The sequence below is a fragment of the Heptranchias perlo genome, chromosome 10 (assembly GCF_035084215.1).
Source record: "Heptranchias perlo isolate sHepPer1 chromosome 10, sHepPer1.hap1, whole genome shotgun sequence".
Taxonomy (NCBI): domain Eukaryota; kingdom Metazoa; phylum Chordata; class Chondrichthyes; order Hexanchiformes; family Hexanchidae; genus Heptranchias; species Heptranchias perlo.
The window spans coordinates 6,200,765-6,227,267 of record NC_090334.1 but is presented as its reverse complement, the minus strand read 5'-3'; the positions used below and the strand labels follow the sequence as shown (position 1 = coordinate 6,227,267).

At 45.9% G+C, this 26,503-nt stretch overlaps 1 protein-coding gene across 4 annotated transcripts in view; it reads right to left on the bottom strand.

The window, feature by feature from the left end:
* The window catches only part of LOC137326256 (neutral alpha-glucosidase C-like), a 159,656-nt gene that overhangs the window by 39,022 nt on the left and 94,131 nt on the right, over positions 1 to 26,503 (bottom strand). For 3 of the 4 annotated variants that reach the window (XM_067991177.1, XM_067991180.1, XM_067991179.1), the window contains 4 exons: positions 22,383 to 22,509; positions 18,767 to 18,846; positions 10,402 to 10,545; positions 8,853 to 8,949 (listed from right to left, as the gene is read on the bottom strand). In XM_067991177.1, coding sequence (XP_067847278.1) covers positions 8,853 to 8,949; positions 10,402 to 10,545; positions 18,767 to 18,846; positions 22,383 to 22,509 — 448 coding nt within the window. The remainder of the gene's footprint in view (positions 1 to 8,852; positions 8,950 to 10,401; positions 10,546 to 18,766; positions 18,847 to 22,382; positions 22,510 to 26,503) is intronic. The other variant, XM_067991178.1, reaches the window with a different exon arrangement.

Here is a 26,503-nt window from a genome sequence, read left to right as displayed (position 1 = left end):
GAAGCTATTAAATGCTGGTGTCTAGAGAGACTTGGGTGTCCTGGTAACAGAAACACAAAAAGTTAACATGCAGGTACAGCAAGCAATTAGGAAGGTAAATGGCATTTTGGCCTTTATTACAAGGGGGTTGGAGTACAAGAGTAAGGAAGTCTCACTGCAATTGTACAGGGCTTTGGTGAAACCTCACCTAGAGTACTGCCTACAGTTTTGGTCTCCTTATCTAAGGAAAGATATACTTGCCTTAGAAGCGGTCCAACGAAGGCTCACGAGATTGATTCCTGGGATAAGAGGTTTGTTCTATGAGGAGACGTCGAGTAGAATGGGCCTATAAGTTTAGTTGGAGTTCAAAAGAATGAGAGGTGATCGAACTGAAACATGAATTCTGAGGGGGCTTGACAGGGTAGAGGCCCAGAGGTTATTTCCCCTGGCTGGAGAGTCCAGAACTAGAGGGCATAGTTGCAGGACAAGGGGTCGACCATATAAGACTGAGATGAGCAGGCATTTCTTCACCTCAAAGGGTTGTGAATCTTTGGAATTCTCTACCCTAGAGGGCTGTGGATGCTGAGTCGTTGAGTATATTCAAGGCTGAGATAGATAAATTTTTGGACTCTAGGGGAAATCAAGGAAAATGGGGATCAGGCAGGAAAGTGGAGTTGAGGTTGAAGATCAGCCATGATCTGATTTTTAAAAATTTATTCATGGGGTGTGGGCGCCGCTGGCAAGGCCAGCATTTATTGCCCATCCCTAATTGCCCTTGAGAAGGTGGTGGTGAGCCGCCTTCTTGAACCGCTGCAGTCCGTCTGGTAAAGGTTCTCCCACAATGCTGTTAGGTAGGGAGTTCCAGGATTTTGACCCAGCGACGATGAAGGAACGACAATATATTTCCAAGTCGGGATGGTGTGTGACCTGGAGGGGAACGTGCAGGTGGTGTTGTTCCCATGTGCCTGCTGCCCTTATCCTTCTAGGAGGTAGAGGTCGCGAGTTTGAGAGGTGCTGTCGAAGAAGCCTAGGCGAGTTGCTGCAGTGCATCCTGTGGATGCTTCACACTGCAGCCACAGTGCGCCGGTGGTGAAGGGAGTGAATGTTTAGGGTGGTGGATGGGGTGCCAATCAAACAGGCTGCTTTGTCCTGGATGGTGTCGAGCTTCTTGAGTGTTGTTGGAGCTGCACTCATCCAGGCAAGTGGAGAATATTCCATCACACTCCTGACTTGTGCCTTGTAGATGGTGGAAAGGTTTTGGGAAGTTAGGAGGTGAGTCACTCGCCGCAGAATGCCCAGTCTCTGACCTGCTCTTGTCGCCACAGTATTTATATGGCTGGTCCAGTTAAGTTTCTGGTCAATGGTGACCCCCAGGATGTTGATGATGGGGGATTCGGTGATGGTAATGCCGTTGAAAGTCAAGGGGAGGTGGTTAGATTCTCTCTTGTTGGAGATGGTCATTGCCTGGCACTTGTCTGATTCGAATGGAACTTGCCACTTATCAGCCCAAGCCTGGATGTTGTCCCGGTCTTGCTGCATGCGGGCACAGATTGCTTCATGATCTGAGGGGTTGCGAATGGAACTGAACACTGTACAATCATCAGCGAACATCCCCATTTCAGACATTATGATGGAGGGAAGGTCATTGATGAAGCAGCTGAAGATGGTTGGGCCTAGGACACTGCCCTGAGGAACTCCTGCAGCAATGTCCTGGGGCTGAGATGATTGGCCTCCAACAACCACTACCATCTTCCTTTGTGCTAGGTATGACTCCAGCCACTGGAGAGTTTTCCCCCTGATTCCCATTGACTTCAATTTTACTAGGGCTCCTTGGTGCCACACTCGGTCAAACGCTGCCTTGATGTCAAGGGCAGTCACTCTCACCTCACCTCTGGAATTCAGCTCTTTTGTCCATGTTTGGACCAAGGCTGTAATGAGCTCTGGAGCCGAGTGGTCCTGGCGGAACGCAAACCGAGCATTGGTGAGCAGGTTATTGGTGAGTGCCGCTTGATAGCACTGTCATCGACACCTTCCTTCACTTTGCTGATGATTGAGAGTAGACTGATGGGGCAGTAAATGGCGGAGGTAGTAGGCTGAAATGCAGGGTTGATGGATGTTGCAGAGACAAGGTGCAGCAAGGCCATTGGAGGGGATTTGTCCTGCTTTTTGTGGACAGGACATACCTGGAAATTTTTCCACATTGTCGGTTAGATGCTAGTGTTGTAGCTGTACTGGAGCAGCTTGGCTAGAGGCACGGCTAGTTCTGAAAATGATGTTGAAGAGGTAGGGGAGGTGAGTGAAGAGGTAGGTTTTGAGGAGGTTTTCAAAGGTGGAGAAAGCTGAGCGCTTAGCGAGACAATTCCCAGGGTGTAGGCTGAAAGATCCGATGGAGGAGCTGAGGAAGTATTAGAGGCACGCAGCAGTTCAGGTCGGAGGTAGTAGGTTGAAATGTAGGGCTGACGGATGTTGCAGAGACAAGGTGCAGCAAGGCCATTGGAGGCGATCTGTGGATGAGAACAAGTATTTGGAGGCAGTGGAGGTCTGCGAGGATATGAATGATATGTGAGCTTGATTTGGTACGGCACAGGAGGCAGGCCTCAGAATCCTGAGTAGGTTTTGGAGTGTGGAGCTCAGAAGACTGGCAAGGAATGCACGGAAGAAATTAATATAATGAAAAGGAAAAACAGAAATACACAACTGCTCAGACTCTGTAAAGAGAAAATATAGGTTCTGGTATTTCAGATGCGTACTCTTCATCAGAACACACCCGAGACATCCTAACTTGTCTTTTCTCTTTACAAATACTGACTGAGCGGCATTTTTTACATTTTTATTAGTGAAGGAATCAAATCTGGAAGTAACAAGTGCACTAATGAGTGCCGGTGGCAGTGGAGGAGAGGAGACACAGGGGATGGGTTGGTTAAAGTGTTGATTTATGCGCTCTGTTTTAGTGACAGCCTGGATTTACATGGTCTTCAGCCAGGATTTACATGGTCTTAGTTATAGCCTGGATTTACATGGTCTTCGGCCTGGATTTACATGGTCTTCGTTATAGCCTGGATTTACATGGTCTTCGGCCTGGATTTACATGGTCTTAGTTATAGCCTGGATTTACATGGTCTTCGGCCTGGATTTACAAGGTCTTGGTTATAGCCTGGATTTACGTTGTCTTCGTGATGGTGTTGATTTATGCAGTCTTGGTTTATGGATCTGGTTGTGGCGTTTGAAGCTCAGCTCTGGACTGAATAGGATACTGAGGCTGTACACTGCTGCTGGGCAATTGGATTATTAGCTCTGACTCGGGATTATCACTTGTTCCCATCCCATCACCTCTAAAATTCCCTAGCACTGTCGACGACACTTTCCATCACTTTGCTGATGATTGAGAGTGGACTGATGGGGTAGTAATTGACCGGATTGGATTTGCCCTGCTTTTTGTGGACAGGACATACCTGGGCAATTTTCCACTTTGTTGGGTAGATGCCAGTGTTGCAGCTGTAATGGAACAGTTTGGCTAGAGGCGCAGCTAGTTCTGGAGCACAAGTCTTCAGCTGGGATGTTGTCGGGGCCCATAGCCTTTGCTGCATCCAGTGCACTCAGCCAAACGGTGTCACGTGGAGTGAATCGAATTGGCTGAAGACTGGATTCTGTGATGGTGGGGATATCGGGAGGAGGCCGAGATGGATCATCCACTCGACACTTCTGGCTGAAGATGGTTGCAAACTTTTGCACTCACGTGCTGGACTCCACCATCATTTTGTGCTCGCAGGATCACAGTGGCTGGAGAGCGGGTGTAATCTAGCAGGGCAGGCTCGAGGAGCTGTATGGCCTACTCCTGCTCCGATTTCTTATGTTCTTATGTCTCCTGAGGATTTTTAGAAAATTTCTCCTTCACTCACCTGAATTGCCTGTCTCTTGGAGAGAGGCACCCAACCTCAGCTCAGCTCTGAGAACGAGGAGGGGTATGGATGGATCGTGAAAGCCAGGAGTTTTACACGACATTTCTGCCAACCTGACCCAGTGCTCAAGGCAGACCTCTGACTACACTGCTCCAAGGAGGTTTGCCTGCTTCGTCTGAAGTTTGAATTGATACAGGTGATCATGGTCCTCCCGAGTAGAGCAAAATACCTGTAAGAAAGGCGAGTGGACAGTAGAAATTGCCCAGATTACACCCGCTCTCCAGCCACTGGGATCCTGCTAGCACAAAATGGGCATTTCTAACTCACCCTGCCACCCACTTGCCAGGAGTTAAAATTGGGTAATTTGTGTCTTCATGGAGACTTTCCCACTTTAATGTTGTTCTTCCTAAAACAACAGGCAAGGATCATCTTAAAACCCAATACATAAAATCTCCCCTAATCTGGAACAAGTACACTATGATACATGTGGACACAGCAGGGATAAATTTCCATGGGGGTTCTTCAGATTGTCCGCCGTAACTTTGGGAAAACCACTCAGAAATGCACTGCCGGTGTACTTTGGATGGCCTCAATCCGTGAACTTTTGAAGAACATTCTGTGACCAGTTCTGGGGCAGGAGCAGCCTGTTCAAGATGGACGGGTTGCACCTCAACAGAGCTGGGACCAATGTCCTCGCGGGGAGGTTCATTAGTGCTGTGGGGAGGGTTTAAGCTAATTTAGTTTAAATTAAAAAAACATTTGGCAGGGGGATGGGCACCAGGATGTAGCATTAGAAAGGAGAAACAAGGTACACAAAGGACTGGGAGAGATAGATAGCAGTAAAGTAAGGAATAGTACAATATTAAGTGGGGTCAGATTAAGAGAGAATACGAGAAGGTCTAAGATAGGTTTACAGTGCACGTGTGTCAACTCACTAAGCATGGTAAATAAGGTTAGTGAGCAGCAGGCACAAATAGCCACATGCGAATATGATGTAGTGGTGACAACGGAGACCTGGCTCAAAAAAGGGCAGGATTGGGTACTAAATATTTCTGGATACAAGGTGTTCGGGAAAAACAGGGAAGGAAAAAAAGCAGGAGGGTGGTAGTATTGATTAAGAAGAATATTGCAGTGCTGGAGCGAGAGGATGTTCTTGAGGGGTCAAGGTCAGAATCTATTTGGTGAGAGTTAAGAAACAATACAGGTCTCATTACACTACTGGGCATATTCTATAGGCCACCAGCTGGTGGGAAGGATACAGAGGTGCAAATTTGCAAGGAAATTACAGAAAGGTGCAAGAACTACAGAGTAGTGATAATGGGGGACTTCAACCATCCTAATATAGACTGGGATAGTAATAGTGTAAAGGGCAAAGAGGCAGACAAATTTCTGAAGTGTGTTCAGGAGAAATTTCTTGATCAGTATGTTTCTGGCTCAACGAGGAAGGAGGCATTGCTGGATCTGGTTCTGGGGCATGAGCTGGGCCAAGTGGAGCAAGTGTCAGTGGGACAATATTTAGGGAACAGTGGTCATAGTATTATAAGGTTTAACTTAGCTATGGAAAAGGACAAGGAGCAATCTAGAGTAAAAATACTTAATTGGAGGAGGGCCAATTATAGTGGGTTGAGAATGGATGTGGCCCGGGTAAATTGGAATTAAAGATTGGCAGGCAAAACTGTAATCGAACAATGGGCAGCCTCTAATGAGGAGATGGTTTAGGTGCAGTCCAGGTACATTCCCACGAGGAGTAAAGGTAGGGAAACCAAAGTCAGAGCTCCCTGGATGATGAAAGAGTTAGGCAGAAAAAGGGGGTGTATGACAGATGTCAGGTTGATAATACAAGTGAGAACCAGGCTGAATATGGAAAGTGCTGAGGGGAAGTGAAAAAGGAAATAAGAGGGGCAAAGAGACAGTATGAGAATACACTGGCGGCTAACATAAAAGGGAATCCAAAACTCTTCTATAGCCATATAAATAGTAAATGGGTAGTAAGAGGAGGGGTGAGGCTGATTAGGGACCAAAAAGGAGATCTACGCATGGAGGCAGAAGGCGTGGCTGAGGTACTAAATGAGTACTTTGCATCTGGCTTTACCAAGGAAGAAGATGCGCCAAAATCACAGTAAAAGAGGAGGTCGTTGGGATACTGGATAGGCTAAAAATTGTTAAAGAGGAGGTACTAGAAAGGCTGGCTGTACTTAAAGTAGATAAGTCACCCGGTCCGGATGGGACGCATCCTAGGTTGCTGAGGGAAGTAAGGGTGGAAATTGCAGTGGTGCTGGCCATAATCTTCCAATCCTCCTTAGATATGGAGGTGATGCCAGAGGACTGGAGAATTGCAAATGTTGCACCCTTGTTCAAAAAAGGATGTAAGGATAAAGCTGGCAACTGCAGGCCAGTCACTTTAACCTCGGTGATGGGGAAGCTTTTAGAAATGATAATCCGGGACAAAATTAGTAGCCACTTGGACAAGTGTGGATTAATTAAGGAAAGCCAGCACGGATTTGTTACAGGCAAACCGTGTTTAACTATCTTGACTGAGTTTTTTGATGAGGTACAGAGAGGGTCGATGAGGGCAATGCTGTTGATGTTGTGCATGTGGACTTTCAAAAGGCGTTTGATAAAGTGCTACATAATAGGCTTGTCAGCAAAATTGAAGCCCATGGAATAAAAGGGGCAGTGGCAGCATGGATACGAAATTGTCTAAGTGACAGGAAACAGAGGGTACTGATGATCAGTTGTTTTTCGGATTGGAGGAAGGTATACAGTGGTATTCCCCACAGGTCAGTACTAAGACCACTGCTTTTCTTGATATATATTAATGATGTGTACAGGGCACAATTTCAAAATTTGCAGATGACACAAAACTTGAAAGTGTAGTAATCAGTGAGGAGGACAGTAATAGACTTCAAGAGGACAAAGACAGGCTGGTGGAATGGGCGGACATATGGCAGGTGAAATTTAACGCAGAAAGAGACACAGAGAGAGAGAGAGAGAGAGACAGGACATTGCTGCAGGAGTTCCTCAGGGCAGTGTCCTAGTCCCAACCATCTTCAGCTGCTTCATCAACGACCTTCCCTCCAACATAAGGTCAGAAATGGGGATTTTCGCTGATGATTGCACAGTGATCAGTTCCATTCGCAACCCCTCAAATAATGAAGCAGTCCGTGACTGCATGCAGCAAGACCTAGACAACATCCTGGCTTGGGCTCATAAGTGGCAAGTAACATTCGTACCAGACAAGTGCCAGGCAATGACCATCTCCAACAAGAGAGAGTCTAACCACCTCCCTTTGACATTCAACGGCATTACCATCGCCGAATCCCCCACCATCAACATCCGGGGGGTCACCATTGACCAGAAACTTAACTGGACCAGCCATATAAATACAGTATATTCATCTGACGAAGGAGATAATCTCCGAAAGCTTGTGATTTTAAAATAAATTTGTTGGACTATAACCTGGTGTTGTAAGATTCCTTACATAAATACAGTGGCTGCAAGAGAAGGTCAGAGGTTGGGTATTCTGCGGCGAGTGACTCGCCTCCTTACTCCCCAAAGCCTTTCCACCATTTACAAGGCACAAGTCAGGAGTGTGATGGAATACTCTCCATTTGCTTGGATGAGTGCAGCTCCAACAACACTCAAGAAGCTCGACACCATCCAGGACAAAGCAGCCCGCTTGATTGGCACCCCACCCACCACCCTAAACTTTCACTCCCTTCACCACCAGCGCACCGTGGCTGCAGTGTGTACCATCTGCAGGATGCACTGCAGCAACTCACCAAAGCTTCTTCGACAGCACCTCCCAAACCCACGACCTCTACCACCTAGAAGGACAAGGGCTGCAGGCACATGGGAACAACACCACCTACACACCATCCCGACTTGGAAATATATCGCTATTCCTTCATCGTCACTGGGTCAAAATCCTGGAACTCCCTACCTTACAGCACTGTGGGAGAACCTTCACCACACGGACTGCAGCGGTTCAAGAAGGCGGCTCACCACCACTTTCTCAAGAGCAATTAGGGATGGGCAATAATTGCTGGCCTTGCCAGCGACACCCACATCCCATGAACAAATAAAAAAAAGTGCAAAGTGATACATTTTGGCAGGAAAACAGAGGAGAGGCAATATAAACTAAATGGTACAATTCTAAAGAGGTGCAGGAGCGGAGAGATCTGGGGGTATATGTGCACAAATCTTTGAAGGTGGCAGGACAGCTTGAGAAAGCGGTTAAAAAAGCCATCAGGATCCTGGGCTTTATAAATAGAGGCATAAGGTACAAAAGCGAGGAAGTTATGTTGAACCTTTATGGAACACTGATTCGGCCACAGTTGGAGTATTGTGTCCACTTCCGGGCACCTTACTTTAGAAAGGAAGTGAAAGCCTTGGAGAGGATGCAGAAAAGATTTACTAGAATGGTTCCAGGGATGAGGGACTTCAGTTACGTGGATAGACTGGAGAAGCTGGGGTTGTTCTTAGAGCACAGAAGGTTAAGAGAAGATTTGATAGACGTGTTCAAAATCATGAAGGGTTTATATAAAGCAGTAAAGAGAAACTGTTTCCATTGGCAGAAGGGCCGAGAACCAGAGGATATAGATTTAAGGTGATTGGCAAAAGAGGGAAAATATTTTTACGGAGTGAGTTGTTATGATCTGGAATGCGCTGCCTGAAAGGGTCGTGGAAGCAGATTCAATCGTGGTATTCAAAAAGGAATTGGATAAATACTTGAAGGGAAAAAATCTGCAGGGCTACGAGGAAAGAGCGGGGAAATGGGGCTAACTGGATTGCTCTTACAAAGAGCCGGCACAGGCTAGACGGCCGAATGGCTTCCTTCTATGCTGTAACCATTCTATAATTCTATGATTCTCTTTGTATCCCGACGCTACTATAATTCACAGCACAAACACAACCTCAGACCTGTCAGCCCCTGACTCCCTGTCCTCATTTCCCGTGTCCAGTTACACTAACCATATCTCTGCGATCCAGCAAAGAAGGAACGAGTCAAGACAAATGGTCTCTCTATTCCTCCAGACCGACGGATCAGACCTTCTGCTGTTGCCCATTGCTGATGCAAAAACACACAAAAATGTAATGTCAGCTGGAGTTTGCTTTTATCTTTGATGTAATAAAAGTTTAAAAACTGCCCTAATCTCAAGGAATCCAGTAGTGGCTCCACTGTGCCATTTAGAGGAATTTTCAGAGACCGACACTTAAGATTTACCAGTTTACTAGAGTAAGATTTCCAGCCCTCGCATGCTCTCGGATTTTAAAATACGAACAATGATGGACAGGAAAAGTCCTTCTGGTCCATCCAGCCTGTCCGACGCAATGGCGATGCCTTGTGAATCACAATATATACACTCCCCACCACATCCTAAATCACGTGATCTCCTGGGAGAGGTGAAAAACCAGATGAAAACCCAGGCTAATTTGAGGAAAAAATCTGGGAAATTCCTCTCTGACCCCTCCTTAGTCAGTCGAAACTAGCCCAGGAAATCACTCTGGCCCTGATAATTCTATGAATTATGTTACCCACCTTTTGTACGAGGTGATCTCCACCCCAGCCAAGAATAGGTCCATCTCGCGCTTGAACAAATTCAGCGTATCGGCGTCCACCGCACGAGCCGGCAGCCTGATCCAGAGGTCCACTATTCTCTGGGAAAAGAATTACCTCCCGACATCTAACCTAGATCTGGCCTTATATAACGAGAAATTGTGACACCTGGTCCTCCCTAACGTATTTAGTTGAAACAAACTGACTACACAAACAAAATCCATTCCCTTAATTATCTTACAAATCTCAATCAAAACACCCCCAAGTCTACGCTTCTCTGAAGTATAGAGTCCCAGAGCTTTTAGCCTACCTTGATAACTAAGATGCTTTAAGCTGGGAATTTAATCTTGTGGCCCTCCTCTGCACCATTTCCAAAGCCTTAATATCACCCACCATGTGAGGAGACCAAAAATGGACACAGTATTCCAACTGAGGCTTGACCAAGGTCTTTCACAAGGACAAAATGGTGGGCTTATGAGCATTCTGCATGTAACTTATAGATAGAATTATCATGTTCTTTTGATTTTATGGTTCAACACTGTGGAAAACTATGATTAAAATTATAATTTTGTCTACTGCTCACAGCAAAACACTGCCCCTAACTTGGCATTAATTGGTAATATCATTCAATGAGGATGGCTGGTGTGGGAAACGGAAAAATGTCTCAGTGGCTCATCTGATTTGAGGTTAGCCCTGAAACACGTTGTTGGCACAGGCTGGAGGAAGATTTACTCTGCAAGTCACTGCGCTATACCTCACCTAAAACTGTTCTATTCCTCAGCACTAATGTCCTTCACTTTGATGAGCACAAAAAGTGAATTTACAGCAAGAGAAAATTCAACGTGTGATTAACGTGTGTGTGTATAAATTACTATTTCTACACTACCGCATCCATGTCACCAGCAGAGTCTAACAATCTCCAGAAACCAATCAGTACGCCATCATCAGCATGATAGAGTTTACCTGATAAAAGCCATACAGGTTATGCACGTCTCGATGCTCCCATCCGCCTGCGTGCACTGCATGCTTGTGCATGGTGAGCTCAGGTCCATCGAACACTGTCGGTTCGTTCATGTCATTCCACACAAAGAGAATATCTGTGGAATCCTGCAACACAGAAATGTGTTCCATGAAATAACAAGCTGCTCTCTTTTTTTTTCTCTTCGCCCTGAAGTACTGGACACTGATTGCCCCCCAATATCTCGCCCAAGTGGCCATTCTTCACGTATGAGCCTAGACTGTAAGAGGGTGAAATTGGTCTTTGGTGGTATTGCAAAATGGACCATTGCGAATCAGCAGCCCGTTTTACACCCACCCGATTGAAATCAATGGAAGAGAAGATCGGACGGGGTGTAAAACGGGTTGACGTTTCATTACATCCATTTTGTGCTACCACCGAAGACCCATTTCACCCCCTCACACAGGCTATTTGACCATGGTGGGGGGGGGGGGGGGCACCACTATCACTGGATAGTGATCATGAGTGATCCCCTGGCTGATCTTTCCCCTTCCCTGGTTCAGGTGTACTGAGGCCAATTGGAACAGCCCATGAGCTGCCCTTGGTGAGACAAAGGCCCCAATATTACCAGGGAGGCAGGTTGGCAGCGGGGGGTCAACTGGGCGCGTGGGTAACCCACCCAGTAAAATCGGTGGGCTCCCCACTTGATCGCGAGTAAATTAAAGCCACTTACCTTGGCTTCCGGGTTTCCCGATGGAAACCTGCGCAGTGGGCGGACTGTGCACCCGCATCACAGGCTGTCAGCTGGAGGAGCCCTATTTAAAGGCGCAGTCCTCCAATGCTGCTCCTGCAGCAAACAGCCAAAATTACAGCATGGAGCAGCCCAGGGGGAAGGCTGCTCCCAGGTTTAATGATGCCTCACTCCAGGTCTTACTGGATGGGGTGAGGAGGAGGACAGAGATCTTCTATCCGGCGGACGGGAGGAAGTGGCCTGCCTCTGCCACCAAGAAGGCCTGGCTCGAGGTGGCTGAGGAGGTCACCAGCACCACCAACATATCACGCACCTGCATACAGTGCAGGAAGCGCTTCAATGACCTAACTAGGTCAGCCAAAGTGAGCACACTTACTCATTCTCCTACACTCCGTCTTCCACATCACCGCCCCCACCCCACAACTCCTTCTGCACTGCCAACACTACTCTATCACATCACTCCTCACACCCACTCAAACTTCATCCTCAACTTACCTGCACTTACTCATCTCCCCAGTACTCATCCTACCACTACCACTCAACCCAATCCTCATACAATCTCATGGCTCTGTCTCATACTCACCCTCTGATGCATCTCTTTCACAGTCACCCTCACTCAACCTGCCACTATCTCTGCTGCAGCCACAGGGGATGCATCACGTATGAGTAGTAGGAAGCGTAAGGCAAAGGTTTCGTGAGCACAAAGGGGGTGCACAAGGGTGTTTGACGGTTTGTCATGTTTGTTATTTACATTTGATTTTGGTTCAACTCACATTAAATATTATATTGTCACCACTACTGCCACGTCTTGGCCATTCTTGACTGGCTTGTGCAATAAGTCCCTTTCATGAGGTTCTCCATGAACACCCACACTTGATGCCACCCATTGGGTCAACCTACAGTGGGTGTATGTGTAGTTGCATGACTATTTTGTGCAGGTGCCTGTGGCGCAGCACTGTGTTGTGCAGCTCCACTTGGCAGAGGTGGACGGCATGCCTGGCGAGGCTGGTGATGTTGCTCGTCCTCGGATGAAGAGATGAATGCAGCCATGGCGCCCCCCATCCTGACAGTGTGAGTTTGAGGGGGTCCGCAAAGTAGGTAAATGGGTTTGCACAGCAGAGTTTAGGGTATAAATTAATAATTTTGAGTGGAAAGACAAAGGTGTCGCAGCCAAAAGTTTGTCTGAAGTGACAGAGTGCCCTGCTGCAATAAATGAGGAATTGCCCCCAACTGTCAAAAAATCCTTTGCATCCCCAACTGGCTGCTAACTGAAACACATCTGCTCCAACAGGGAGTGTTTCCCACAGCACGGGAAACACGCTGAAGATCCACGAAAGTTGCACCCCTGCCAAAATCTCCTGTCAATGAGGTCTGTCAAATACCTCAACTAGGTAAATAAGTATTTAAATTGTCATCCCGCCGGCTTTAATTGCCGGTGGGAGTCTCGCATGTGGGAGCTGCACGTGCACCCGAACGCATCACTGGGGAACCTGGAAGTGGGCTGGTTGGAGCCGGGCTCCGGAACCGCTCCGGGATTCCCTGATTTTACGAGCCCCCCCCACCCCCAACGCACCCGCTCGGCCATCCTAAAATCGACCCCGAAGTAATTTGAGCTCAGGTCCCAGGCTAAGCCAGTCCCTTTCTGAAATTGTGGAAGAACACAATGTGTTGACGCAGCCTCCAGTTTTCTCTTACACCCTGTGGGGAAGTACCTATTTTTCCCATCAAAATGAACATTTAGTGGAATTACATTAATTTTGTAGATTACAATGATCATGCAATTTCATTTCAATTACTCATAGAATTTTACAGCTGAAGAAGTCATTTGGCCGAACACACTTGTGCCAGCTCTCTGAAAGAGCTACCCACTCAGTCCCATTGCCCTGCCCTTTCTCCATTCGCCCTATCGTACCTGTAAACTTGCAGAATGGGTGTGTAATTGGCACATGAATTTCAATATAAGTGTGATAAGCGTGAGGCGGTGCATTTTGGTCGGAAGAATAAGGAGGCCATCTACTACTTGGAAAATAAGGGCTCGATTTTAGAAGGGAGGCGAGTTGGCAGCAGGGGGTCGACTGGGCACGTGGGTAACGATCGCAGACTAATTGAAGCCACTTACCTTGGCTTCCGGATTTCGCGCTGGAAAGCTGCGCAGCGAGCAGACTGCGCAGCCACATCATAGGCTGTCAGCTGGAGGAGCCCTATTTAAAGGGGCAGTCCTCAACTGACTGATGCTGCAGAAAGGAGCCAATATTACAGCATGGAGCAGCCCAGGGGGAAGGCTGCTCCCAGGTTTAATGGTGCCTCACTCCAGGTCTTACTGGATGGGGTGAGGAGAAGAACAGAGATCGAGGTGGCTGAGGAGGTCACCAGCACCACCAACATATCACGCACCTGCATACAGTGCAAGAGGCGCTTCAATGACCTAAGTAGGTCAGCTGAAGTGAGTACACTTACTCATTCCCCTACACTCCGTCTGCCACATCACCGCCCCCAGCCCACATCTCCTTCTGTGCTGCCAACACTACTCTATCACATCACTCCTCACACCCACTCAAAGCTCATCCTCATCTTACCTGCACTTACTCACCTCGCCAGTACTCATCCCACCACTACCACTCAACCCAATCATCATACAATCTCATGGCTCCGTCTCATACTCACCCTCTCATACATCTCTTTCAGGGTCAGCCTCACCCAACCTGCCACTACCTGTGCTGCAGCCACAGGGCATGCATCACATATGTGTAGTAGGAAGCATAAGGCAAATGTGTCGTGAGCATGAAGGGGATGCACAAGGGTGTTTGAGGGTTTGTCATGGTTTTTACTTATATTTGATTTCTGATCAACTCACATTACATATTATATTGTCACCACTACTGCCATGTCTTTGCAAATCTTGTCTGGTTTGTGCAATAATGCCCTTTCCTGAGGATCACCATGAAGACCCACAACTGATGCCACCCATTGTGTCTCTGCAGAGTGGGTGTAGGTGTATTTGCAGGGCTCTTTTGTGCAGACGACTGAGAGACGTCGGCGATGTCCCCGGTGGCACCCTGGAAGGATGGGGAGGAGTTGTTGTTGAGGGCAGTGGTGACTTTGACAGTGACAGGTAAGAAGATGGTGCTCGGGCCAGCCGGGAGCAGCTCGGCATGAAGGAGGCTGCAGATGTGTACGACTACATGTCTAATGACTCTGAGCCTCCATGTGCACTGCTGCTCAGAGAGGTCCAGGAAGCTGAGCCTCGATCTGTAGACCCTGTGGCGAGGGTAGTGCCTTCTGCGACGCATCTCTCTCTGTGGTTGCCCTCCCTCCTGCTGTGCGGGTGGATGTGTCACAGCACTGTGTTATGGAGCTCCACGTGTCAGAGGTGGACGGCGTGTCTGGCGAGGCTGGTGATGCTGTTCGTCCTCCGATGAGGTCATGACTGCAGCTATGGCGGCCCCCATCCGGAAGATGTACGTTTGAGGGGGTCCGCAAGGTAGGTAAGTGTGTCTGCACACAAGGGTTGAGGTTGCAAGTTTGTGAATTTTATTGTTAGGAGGAGGGTGGTGGAGGCCAAACTTTGTCCAAAGTGACAGAGTGGCCTCCTGCAATGAGTAAGGGTCTCCCCCCCCAACCTGTCAAATGGACCTTTGCAGCTGCCACAGGCTGGTGGCTGCAATACATCCATTTCAACTGGGAGTGTTTCCCCCAGTATGGGAAACATGCTCAGTTGAGTTGAAAATCCCACCCCTCCTAAAATATCCTACAAATCAGGTCTGCAAACGACCTGAACTATCTAATTAATTGGTTTAAGTGGGATCCCGCCAGCTTTAATTGCCGGCGGGAGTCCCGCATGCGGGGGCTGCGCGTGCATCTAAGCGCGTCACTGGGGAACCCGGAAGTGGGCGGGTTGGAGCCGGGCTCCGGACCCGCCCTGGGAATCCCTGAAATACAGTACAGAAATACAAGTCACTAAAAGTAGTGAGGCAGGTTAATAAGGCCATTATAAAGGCAAACAAAGCACTGGGGTTCATTTCTAGAGATAGAATTGAAAGGCAGGGAAGTTATGTTAAACTTATACAGAACTTGGTTAGACCACACTTGGTGTACTGCGCACAGTTCTGGTCTCCACAATATAAAAAAGAGATAGAGGCACTGGAGAGGGTGTACAAAATATTTATTAGGATGATAACAGAACTGAGAGGTTATACCTATGAGGAAAGATTGAACAAGCTGGGGCTCTTTTCTCTAGAAAAGAGAAGACTGAGGGGTGACCTGATAGAGGTCTTTAAGATTATGAAAGAGTTTGATAGGGTAGATATAGATTCTTTGGAATTCTCTACACGAGGTCTGTGGATGCCGATTCGTTGAATATATTCAAAGCTGAGATAGACAGATTTCTGGACTCTAGGGGAATCAAGGGATATGTGAATCGGGCAGGAAAGTGGCATTGAAGTCGAAGATCAGCCATGATCTGATTGAATGGCAGAGCAGGCGCAAGGGGCCACATGGCCTACTCCTGCTCCTATTTCTTATGTTCTTATGTAGAACGTGTTTCCACTTAGAAGCATAGAAAGGTTACAGCGCGGAAGGATGCCATTCGGTCCATCGAGTCCGTGCTGCCTCTATGCGAGAGCAATCCAGCTGGTCCCACTCCCCCGCCCTATCCTTGTAGCCCTGCAAATCTTTTCCTTTCAAGTACTTATCCAGTTTACCGTTTGAAGGTCATGATTGAATCTGCCTCCACCACCCGCAGTGCATTCCAGTTCATAACCATGAGGTGACATGAGGAAAAAATTTTTTCCTCATGTCACCTTTGGTTCTTTTGCCAATCACCTTAGGTTCTTTTGCCAATCACCTTAAATCTATGTCCTCTGGTTCTTGACCCTTCTCTCCATCTATTCTGTCTAGACCCTTCATCATTTTAAATACCTCTATCAATTCTCCTCTCAATCTTCTCTGTTCCAAGGAGAACAACCCGAGCTTCTCCAGTCTATCCACGTAACTGAAGTCCCTCATCCCTGGAATCATTCTAGTAAATCTTTTCTGCATCCTCTCTAAGGCCTTCACATCTTTCCTAAAGTGCAGTGCCCAGAACTGGACACAATACTCTAGTTGTGGTCAAACCAGTGTTTTGTAAAGGTTCATCATGACTTCCTTGCTTTTGCACTCTATGCCTCTATTTTTAAAGCCCAGGATCCCAAATGCTTTTTTAACTGCTTTCTCTGCCACCTTCAACGATTTGTGCACCTATACCCCCAGATCTCTCTGTTCCTGTACCCCTTTTAGAATTGTGCCCTCTAGTTTATATTGCCTCTCCTTGTTCTTCCTACCAAAATGTATCACTTTGCATTTTTCTGCGTTAAATTTCATCTGCCACGTGTCACCCATTCCACCTGCCTGTCTATATTCTCTTGAAGTCTCTGTTCACTGCACTTCCAAGTTCCAAGTTTTGTGTCATCTGCAAATTTGGAATTTGTATCCTGTACACCCTAGTCCAAGTCATTAATATAAATGGGGTCAAATGAAGTCAAATTAAGTTAAATATAGTGAAATGGGGTCAAATTAATTCAAATGAAGTGATATGGGGTCAAATGAAGTTAAATGGCATCAAATATAGTGAAATAGGGTAATATCAATCAATTAAAGAAAAATGGGCTGTGTATCTGCCATTGGAAATGTGCCTGCACCTTTAAGTAGTGCAGGCTGCTGATGACGTGCATTGTGCACGCCCCATTTCCAACTTCCTCATTCTCCATGCAGCCTATCAGCAGCGAGGGCTGCGCTTGCTGCACGGAGATTTCATGGTAAGTAGCAGGCAGCACGAAGTTCACGTGCTGCCTGCGTAGGGTCTGTCGGGCGCGGGGTGGCCATCACCCAGAACGGACCCTTATCCAAGTATGATTAGGCAAAGTGAACATGGTTTTATGAAAGGGAAATCGTGTTTGACAAGTTTATTAGAGTTTTTTGAGGATGTAACTAGCAGGGTAGATAAAGGGGAACCAGTGGATGTAGTATATTTGGATTTTCAAAAGACATTTGATAAGGTGCCACATAAAAGATTGTTACTCAAGATAAGGGCTCATGGGGTTGGGGTAATATATTAGCATGGATAGAGGATTGGTTAATGGACAAAAAACAGAGAATAGGGATAAACAAGGATCGGTGCTTGGGCCTCAGCTATTTACAATCTATATTAATGCCTGCAAAGGGATATAGACAGGTTAAGTGAGTGGGCAAGAAGGTGGCAGATGGAGTATAATGTGGAGAAATGTGAGGTTATTCACCTTGGCAGGAAGAATAGAAAAACAGAATATTTTTTAAATGGGGAGAAACTATTACTTGTTGGTGTCCAGAGAGACTTGGGTGTCCTGGTACAAGAAACACAAAAAGTTAGCATTCAGGTACAGCAAGCAATTAGGACGGCAAATGGCATGTTGGCCTTTATTACAAGGGGGTTGGAGTACAAGAGTAAGGAAGTCTTACTACAATTGTACAGGGCTTTGGTGAAACCTTACCTGGAGTACTGCATACAGTTTTGGTCTCCTTATCTAAGGAAGGATATACTTGCCTTAATCTCTTGCTCTCTAATCTGTGTCTCTCTGGTCCCCACTCTCCTGCTCTCTGTTGTATGCCATCTTCTGTCCCTACTCTCTTGCTCTATGCTCTATGCCATCTCCAGTCCCCACCCTCTTGCTCTGTGTCTCTCTGACCATACTCTCTTGTTATCTACTCTGTGCCTCTCTGGTCCCTGCTCTGTAAGTCACCCTCTGCCTCTCCCAACAGCCCAAGCAAGATGAGGGTACTTTCCACACAGCAGATAACTGACACAAGCACATGTTCTGCTACTCTCTGATACAATAACAATGTCACCACCGCGCGACTCTCAGGCAATCCACGGTACATATTGAAGGGACATCATTTCCACTGGAAAGTCACTGACCAACATGTTGCAATGATGTAATTCACACTGCAAAAAGTATCATTACTTGTGCATAATGTAAACATGACTCTTCTGGGTATTGTCGGTCCCTGAAATACCGACATAGAATCATATAGAAATTACAACCGTTGCAACCAACCAGTCTGTGTTGGTGTTTATCCTCCACACGAGCAGTAGCCCTAATCTCATGTGCCCACCCTGTTCTCATATCTCTTTCTCCCCTTTTCTGACAATCTCACTTTGAAAACTGAAGATGTTTTAAAGCCTGATTTTCTGCAGGTGGATCAAATGACATCCGATAACTTGTCATCTGATAGATCAAACCTTTCACCTCCAACACTTTCCACTAAAATTTCTCTAATTTCCCTTTATTTTATTTGTACTGCTGTGGCCACTGCTCCTCTGAATCCCCTTTCTCATCTTTCGTGAGCTCCCAAAACAACTTCCTACATATTCCTCCTCCCTGCAATCCCACTGTGATGAAGTCAAGACTCACCACGCTGTCTCTAACCCTAACTCATTCTGTCCTAGGACCTCAAGACTGTGAACCTACTTACCTCCCTCCCTCAGTCTTCCCTTCTACAGCCTATAACCCAAGCTTTGCATCCCATAGTTGCAACTTCCCATCTTTTCTCCTACCCTTTTCAACTTTGGTGATGCCCAGGCTTTAAAAAGAGCACAAGTTAATTACCTCATACTGGTCCAATCCGTGCTTGTTTGCGTACCAGTTGCGGACTACAGGGTTAGTGAAATCTAAATAGGCCGACATTCCTGGTAGTGCACAAAAACATGGAGAAAGTTCCTCATTAATAACACCTTCCAAACAACTGGCACTGGTGATTATTCATTGTATTTGATATATTAGGTGACATAACAGGATGCTTGACTCTTGAGGTTGTTGGGAGCAGAGCAAGACTTGGAGAATTCGCACTGTGGTACCAGTGAGCAAGTCACACATTTAAGAAATAAAGAACTGGTAGTTATATAGTGTCTTTCACGACCTCAGCGCATCCCAAAGGACTTCACAACCAATTCATTACTTTTGAAGTGTAGTCACTGTTGTAAAGGAGGGAAACGCAACAGGCAAAATGCGCACAGCACGGACTCACAAAAAACAATGAGATAAATGACCGGACAACCTGCTTTAGTGACACAAAAGCAAAATACTGCAAATGCTGGAAATCTGAAATAAAAAATCTGCTTTAGTGACATTGGTTGAAGGATGAATGTTGGCCAGGAGAATTCTTCTGCTCTTCTTTGAAAAGTACCACAGGATTTTTTTACAAACCACCTGAGAACAGAGAGCCTAAATTAGGTGCTCAAGTCTCTAGAATGGGACTTGAACTCACAACCTTCTGACTCAGAGGCGAGAGCACTACCACTGAGCTGAGGCTGACTCCTAATGCATGCTTTAGGAACCCTGGCACAGGATGTGTGGCTTAACCTATATCTGAACTTCACACGCATGGGTCAGAGCTGCAGGAGATAGCACCATCCAGAAGGAGCTCTAATTAGAAATCCCACAGTGGAAATACTTTTAAATATCTTATTGATAGGAACAGGAGTAGGCCATTCACCCCTTCGAGCATGTTCCACCTTGCAATTAGATCATGGCTGATCTGTATCTTAACTCCATTTACCCGTTCCGTAACCCCTAATACAAAAATCTATCAAACTCAGTTTTGAAAGTTTCAATTGACCCCCAGCCTCAACTGCTTTTGGGGGAGAGAGTTCCAGATTTCCACTACCCTTTGTGTGAAGAAGTGCTTCCTGACATCATCCCTGAAGCCTAGCTCTAATTTTAAGTTATGCTTCCTTGTTCTGGACTCCCCCACTAGAGGAAATAGTTTCTCTTTATCTACTGTAGCAAACATTTTAATCATCCGGATCACCTCAATTAAATCATCCCTTAATCTTCCTGAGGAGCAGTGCCCAGAACTGAACGCAATACTCCAGATGGGTTCTAACCAGAGCTTTATATAACTGTAACATAATTTCCACCCCTTTGTATTCCAGTTCCCTTGAAATAAAGGCCAACATTCCATTAACCTTTTTAATTATTTTCTTTACCTGTCTACTAGCTTTTAGTGATTTCTGTAAATGAACCCCTAAATCTCTCTGATCCTCCAGTTTGTAGCTTTTCACCATTTAGAAAATACTCTGATCTATCTTTCTTAGGTCCGAAGTGGATAACCTCACGCTTCCCCACACTGAACTCCATTTGCCACAATTTTGCCCACTCACTTAATCTATCAACGTCCCTTTGCAACTTTCTGCTCCTATCTACACTATTTACTGTACCACTTTCTTGGTGTCATCAGCAAACTTAGATATGTGGCTCTCAATTCCTTCATCTAAGTATTTAGAAATATAGTGAAAAGCTGAGGTCCTAGTACGGATCCCTGGGGGACACCTCTAGACACATCCTGCCAATTTGAGTACATACCCATTATCCCTACTCTCTGTCTCCTACCTTCTACCCAATTCCCTACAAATCCTAATTGATTATTACAATAAACAAACAATATAGGGAGAGGGGGATGCCAAGCACCAGATAAGGGGAAGGGGGTGAAGACACCATCAAAGAGAAGTTTTGGAAGAGAATTCCAGAGAGCAAGGGCACAGTGGCTGACAGTTGGCCTTTGACAGTGCAGCAGGAGTCAGAGGAGCACAGGGTGCTGCCTGGGATGTTGAGAATACTGCTGAGAGAAGGAGGGTTGAGACCACAGAAGGATTTGAAAACGAGCATGAAAAACTTGGAATCAATATGCTGAGGACAAGGAGTCAGTGGAACTTGGTACGGTAAGGGGTGATGGTTGTGCAGGACTTAGGACATGGGCAGCTGAGTTCCAGGCTAAGTAGAATTTGTGAAGGACAGAGGAGAGGAGGTCAAAAAGAAGAGCAATTGAAAAATCAGTCCTTGAGGTGACAAAGGCATGGATTCAAGTGTCAGGACTAGGAGAAGGGTGGGGGTGCAAGCAGATAATGTTCCAGAAATGGAAAGATACGATCTTGGTGACTGACTCGAGCTTGAGGTAGGAAGAACAGCTCAGGTTGAGCAAAACAACAAGGCTATGCACAACCTGGTTCAACCTGAGTGAGCGGCCAGGGAGGGTGGTGGTGCTGCAGCCAGAGACATGTAGGTGCTGGCTGGAACCAAAAAGGATTTTTGAATTTGCCAACATTGAGCTGAAGGAAATGTTGGCTCATCTGGAACTTGATGTCAAACTGGCAAGTTAGAGAGCACAGCAATGCTTTGATAATGACACATGGTTTAGTTTAGGTACAAAATGCAGGTAATAAATGAGGGGACTGAGGATGGTGCCCTGGGTTGCAGAGTCACTGTGCAGGCACAAGAGTAGAGACTGTTTGAGGAAATGTCACAGCTATATTGGGACAGATAGTAATAAAGCTAGACCACTAAGGAGAAGTGGTTGATGGTGTTCAAGGTGGCAAAGAGGTCAAGGAGGGACAACATGTCATTGTCATAGACACATAAATCACTAATGGTGACTTTGCTAGCGCAGTCTCAGTACTGTGGTGGGTCAGAAGCTAGATTGGAGGGACTTGAGTGCTGGGAAAGATGGACATGACGATAGCAACACATTGGAAATTTGATAGTAAATAGATTCATTAAATGCATGAATCCATTTCTCTTGTTCATTTGTCTGCTGACTGAGCGAAGAATGCCGATGTGTACTATGAGCTAAAGATCAGGAACAAAATTAAAAACCGGGGCTCCCCTTCGGGCTCTGTGCATAGATTTACTGGCTACTGTTGTACTAAATGATACAGACCCAGGTACAGTCTGGGTAAGTCTCAGCAGGGGTTGCAGTAGGAGCATTGGAGTTGGCATCACTATGTTTGGACTAGGAAAGGGAAAAAGAAATCAGCTTCAAAAAGATGTCAGCCAGCTGTTTCTGTGCTTCATCACTATCCAGTGACCTCGACTGAAAAGAGTACATGTAGGTGGTGAGTGAGAACAGGACTGGAGTTGGCTGTGGTTGCCTCCACGGTCGAATATTCCGCTGACACTCATCACCTGTGCTCGCAGATGAAGAAGGACCACTCTAGGAGGGTGGCTGGTGCCCTATCAAACTGAACCACAACAACAGTCAGAGAATTTCGAGAGAGAGAGAGAGAACAGAAAATTGGAAATAAAGCAATGTAAAGTACTGAGAAAAGTTGCCACGTGCACATTTGGTCAAGTCTGATGCCTGAATATCAAAAATAATTCTTACTGCTTACTTACGGAATAAGAAATTCAAAGAAAATTCATCACTCAAGAGGTTTAACTCTTCCCTTACCTGGCCAGCAAGAGCCCTGGTACTCCTCACCATCTTTATCCCTCACAAAGTAATTCTTGGATTTGGCCTCGGAGTAGAATGGGTACTTCTTATCCACTTTGATGTGAGGGTCACTGATAACCACCAGCTGGAGACACAAAAGTGATTCTGTGTAAACCCAGTATCAGCATGTCTAAAGCAATGAAATTGGTGTGTTTTATTCCCCCTAATGTTCCCTCTCGTTCTCTGAAGTTGCTGACTGAAGCTCGATGGTTGCCAGCAGCCGTCTGGTACCATAACCAGATTAGCATTCCTCATCTGTGACCCTGGACAATGACAGTTGGTAAGTTTTACAACCATGCTGGGGGTGGGTATTGGTGAGGCTGCGCCTGATTGTGCTCTGGGCATCTATCCAAATGGCATCAGCCTTGGCTCAGTGGTAGTCTTTGAGTCAAAAGGTTGTGGGTTCAAGCCCCATTCCAGGGACTTCAGCACATAATCTAGACTGACGGTGCAGGACTGAGAGAGTGTTACACCGTTGGAGGTGCCGTCCTTCGGATGAGACGATAAACCAAGGTTCCATCTGCCCTCTCAAGTGGATGTAAAAGATCCCATGGCACTAATCAAAAGAAAAGCAAGAGAGTTCTCCTGGTCTCCTGGCTAACATTTATCCCTTAACCAACACCACTAAAAGAAATTATCTGATCATTTATCTTGCTTTTGTCTGTGGAACTTTGCTGTGCACAACTGGCTGTTGTGTTTCCCACATTACAATCATGATTACACTTCAAAAGCACTTCGTTGGCTGTGATGCGCTTTGGGATGTCCTGAGGTCAATGAAGGTGCTGTGTGAATGCAGGAGTGATGAAAAGCAAGAAGTGTGATAGGTTAAAATGCACGAGAAAAACAGCATCAGGGCAAAAGGGCAGGGTAGGGTCTGTTGCCCAAATAAGAATTCTATACACGGAGCATAAGGAGTAAAACAAGCGAATTAGAAGCCCAAATCCAGCATGACGGGCATAACGTAGTGGCCATCACTGAGACCTGCCTATAAGCTGGGCATGACTGGAAGGTAAATATTCCAGGTTATAAGGTCTTTAGAAAGGACAGGGAAATTGGAAAAGGAGTAGCAATATTGATAAAGGACACTATTGCAGCATTAGAAAGAGGGGATATCTGTAAAGGCTGTAGAAACTCTCTGGGTAGAATTGAGGAATAGAAAAAAATGCAAGACTTTGGTGGGAGTTGTCCACAGATCTCCAGATAGATAGCAGTGATAAAGTAGCGGGATGCATAAATACGGAGATCAGAGAAGCTTGTTTCAAAAGCAGAGTGGTAATATGGGAGACTTTAATTTTCACATAGACTGGGAGAAGAAGAACAGCTCGAGTCCCAAAGGCAGCGAATTTCGAGAGTTCATTTGAAACAGTTTCTGGAACAATGGCTCAGAGTGCGCAGAAAAAGTAACAGCGTGTGAACAACGCACATGAATTGTGAATTGCGAATCGTCACAAGTTGCCGGCTGATTTGCACCACTCCACCGTTAGCTTCACAAAAATGGCATCACCCCTTATCCTCACCGTGATTTTCATGAAGTTGCCGTATTTGCACATTAATTGGCCATTAAACTCGCCACAGAAAGTTAAATCTAGTAATTAACAGCGTAAGTACCCTTTTAACAACCTGATAATTGTTAATGACTGCCAATCAACCTCTCCTGCCCAGAAAGTGAATGATTAAAAGTGTGGAGTCTCATTCCTTCAGGTTGGGAATTGTTGTTGGAGATTTTAAAAATGGCAAATTTTAAATTTTAACATTTTTTTTCCTACTTTTCCTTTCTATCTTTTTTTTCTCTCTCTTAATCCAAATTTTCTTTCCCTCTCTTTACTTCTCTTTCTGTACCTGATTTGACATTGAATTCACCCACTCTAAATCACCCTCCTTCTCAGTCCTTCCTCTGTTTACTTCTCAATCCTTTATTTCATTGGTTAAGGAAGTGCACTGTTCATAAAGGTCCGAGGTGCCCTGTTGCCCTCGTCGAGCTGTTATCAGCTTGCACATCCAGCAACTTTGTGGGCAGAAATTTTTCAAACCTAAATGTGCACAAACAAATCTAACAGGCAGGCCACGAGATGCCCTGCTCCAGCAAAATCTAGGCCAATATTTTCTTGAACCAACAAGAGAACAGGCCATATTAGATTTAGTGATGAGTAATGAGTCGGACTTCCAGAAAGCATTCAATAAGGTTCCACATGAGAGACTGTTAACAAAAATGAGTGTATGGAATTGGAGGCAACCTATTGGCTTGGATAGGGAATTAGTTAGTAGGTGGGAGACAGAGAGTAGGGATAATGGGTATGTACTCAAATTGGCAGGATATGACTAGTGGTGTCTCCCAGGGTTCTGTACTGGGGCCTCAGCTTTTCAAGATATTTCTTGGTGACTTAGTTGGAGGAATAGAGAGCCGTATATCTAAGTTTGCTGACAACACCAAGTTAGGTGGCACAATAAAAAGTGTAGATGGAAGCAGAAATTTGCAAAGGGACATTGATAGGTTAAGCGAGTGGGCAAAACTGTGGCAGATGGAGTTCAATGTGGGAAAGTATGAGGTCATCCACTTTGGACCTAAGAAAGATCGATCAGAGTATTTTCTGAATGGTGAGAGTTAGGAAATGTGAATGAGCAGAGAGATTTAGGGGTTAGAACATAAGAACATAAGAAATTGGAGCAGGAGTAGGCCAATCGGCCCCTCGAGCCTGCTCCGCCATTCAATAAGATCATGGCTGATCTGATCCCAACCACAAATCTAAAGAACACAAGAAGTCGGAGCAGGACCCGGCCACATAGCCCCTGGGCCCTCTCCGCCACCCACAGGGCATTGACCGATCCGAACTCAGCTTCATGTCCAATTTCCTGCCCGCTCCCCATAACCCCTAATTCCCTTTACTTCTAGGAAACTGTCTATTTCTGTTTTAAATTTATCTAATGATGTAGCTTCCACAGCTTCCTGGGGCAGCAAATTCCACAGACCTACCACCCTCTGAGTGAAGAAGTTTCTCCTCATCTCAGTTTTGAAAGAGCAGCCCCTTATTCTAAGATTATGCCCCCTAGTTCTAGTTTCACCCATCTTTGGGAACATCCTTACTGCATCCACCCGATCAAGACCCTTCACAATCTTATATGTTTCAATAAGATCGCCTCTCATTCTTCTGAACTCCAATGAGTAGAGTCCCAATCTACTCAACCTCTCCTCATATGTCCGCCCCCTCATCCCCGGGATTAACCGAGTGAACCTTCTTTGTACTGCCTCGAGAGCAAGTATGTCTTTTCTTAAGTATGGAGACCAAAACTGTATGCAGTATTCCAGGTGCGGTCTCACCAATACCAGTTCATGTACAAAAATCACTAAAAGCTAGTTGGCAGGTACAAAAATTAATTTAAAAGGCTAATGAAATGTTGGCCTCTATCTCAAGAGGGCTGGAATACAAAGGGGTAGAAGTTATGTTACATTCATATAAAGCTCTGGTTAAACCCCATCTGGAGTACTGCATTCAGTTCTGGGCACAGCACCTCAGGATAGATACTTTGGCCTCGGAGGGAGTACAGCGCAGATTCACTAGAATGATACCTGGGCTAAAAGGGTTAAATTATGAGGCCAGGTTGCATAGACTAGGCTTTGTATTCACTTGAATAAAGAAGATTAAGGGGTGATCTAATTGAGATGTTTAAGATGATTAAAGGAGTTGATAGGGTAGATAGACAGAAACTATTTCCTCTGGTTGGGGAGTCCAGAACAAGGGGTCATAACCTTAAAATTAGAGCTAGGCTGTTCAAGTGTGATGTCAGGAAGCACTTCTTCACACAAAGGGGAGTGGAAATCTGGAACTCTCTCCCCCAAAAAGCTGCTGAAGCTGGGGGTCAATTAAAAATTTCAAAACTAAGATTGATAGATTTTTGTTAGGCAAGGGTATTAATGGTTATGGAACCAAGGTGGGTAGATGGAGTTAAGATACAGATCAGCCATGATCTAATTGAAAGGCGGAACAGGCTCAAGGGGCTGAATGGCCTACTCCTCTTCCTATGTTCCTAAATTATTTCTTTCTTTGCATCCACACTTTCCAGTAGGGGGTTACTGAATAGTG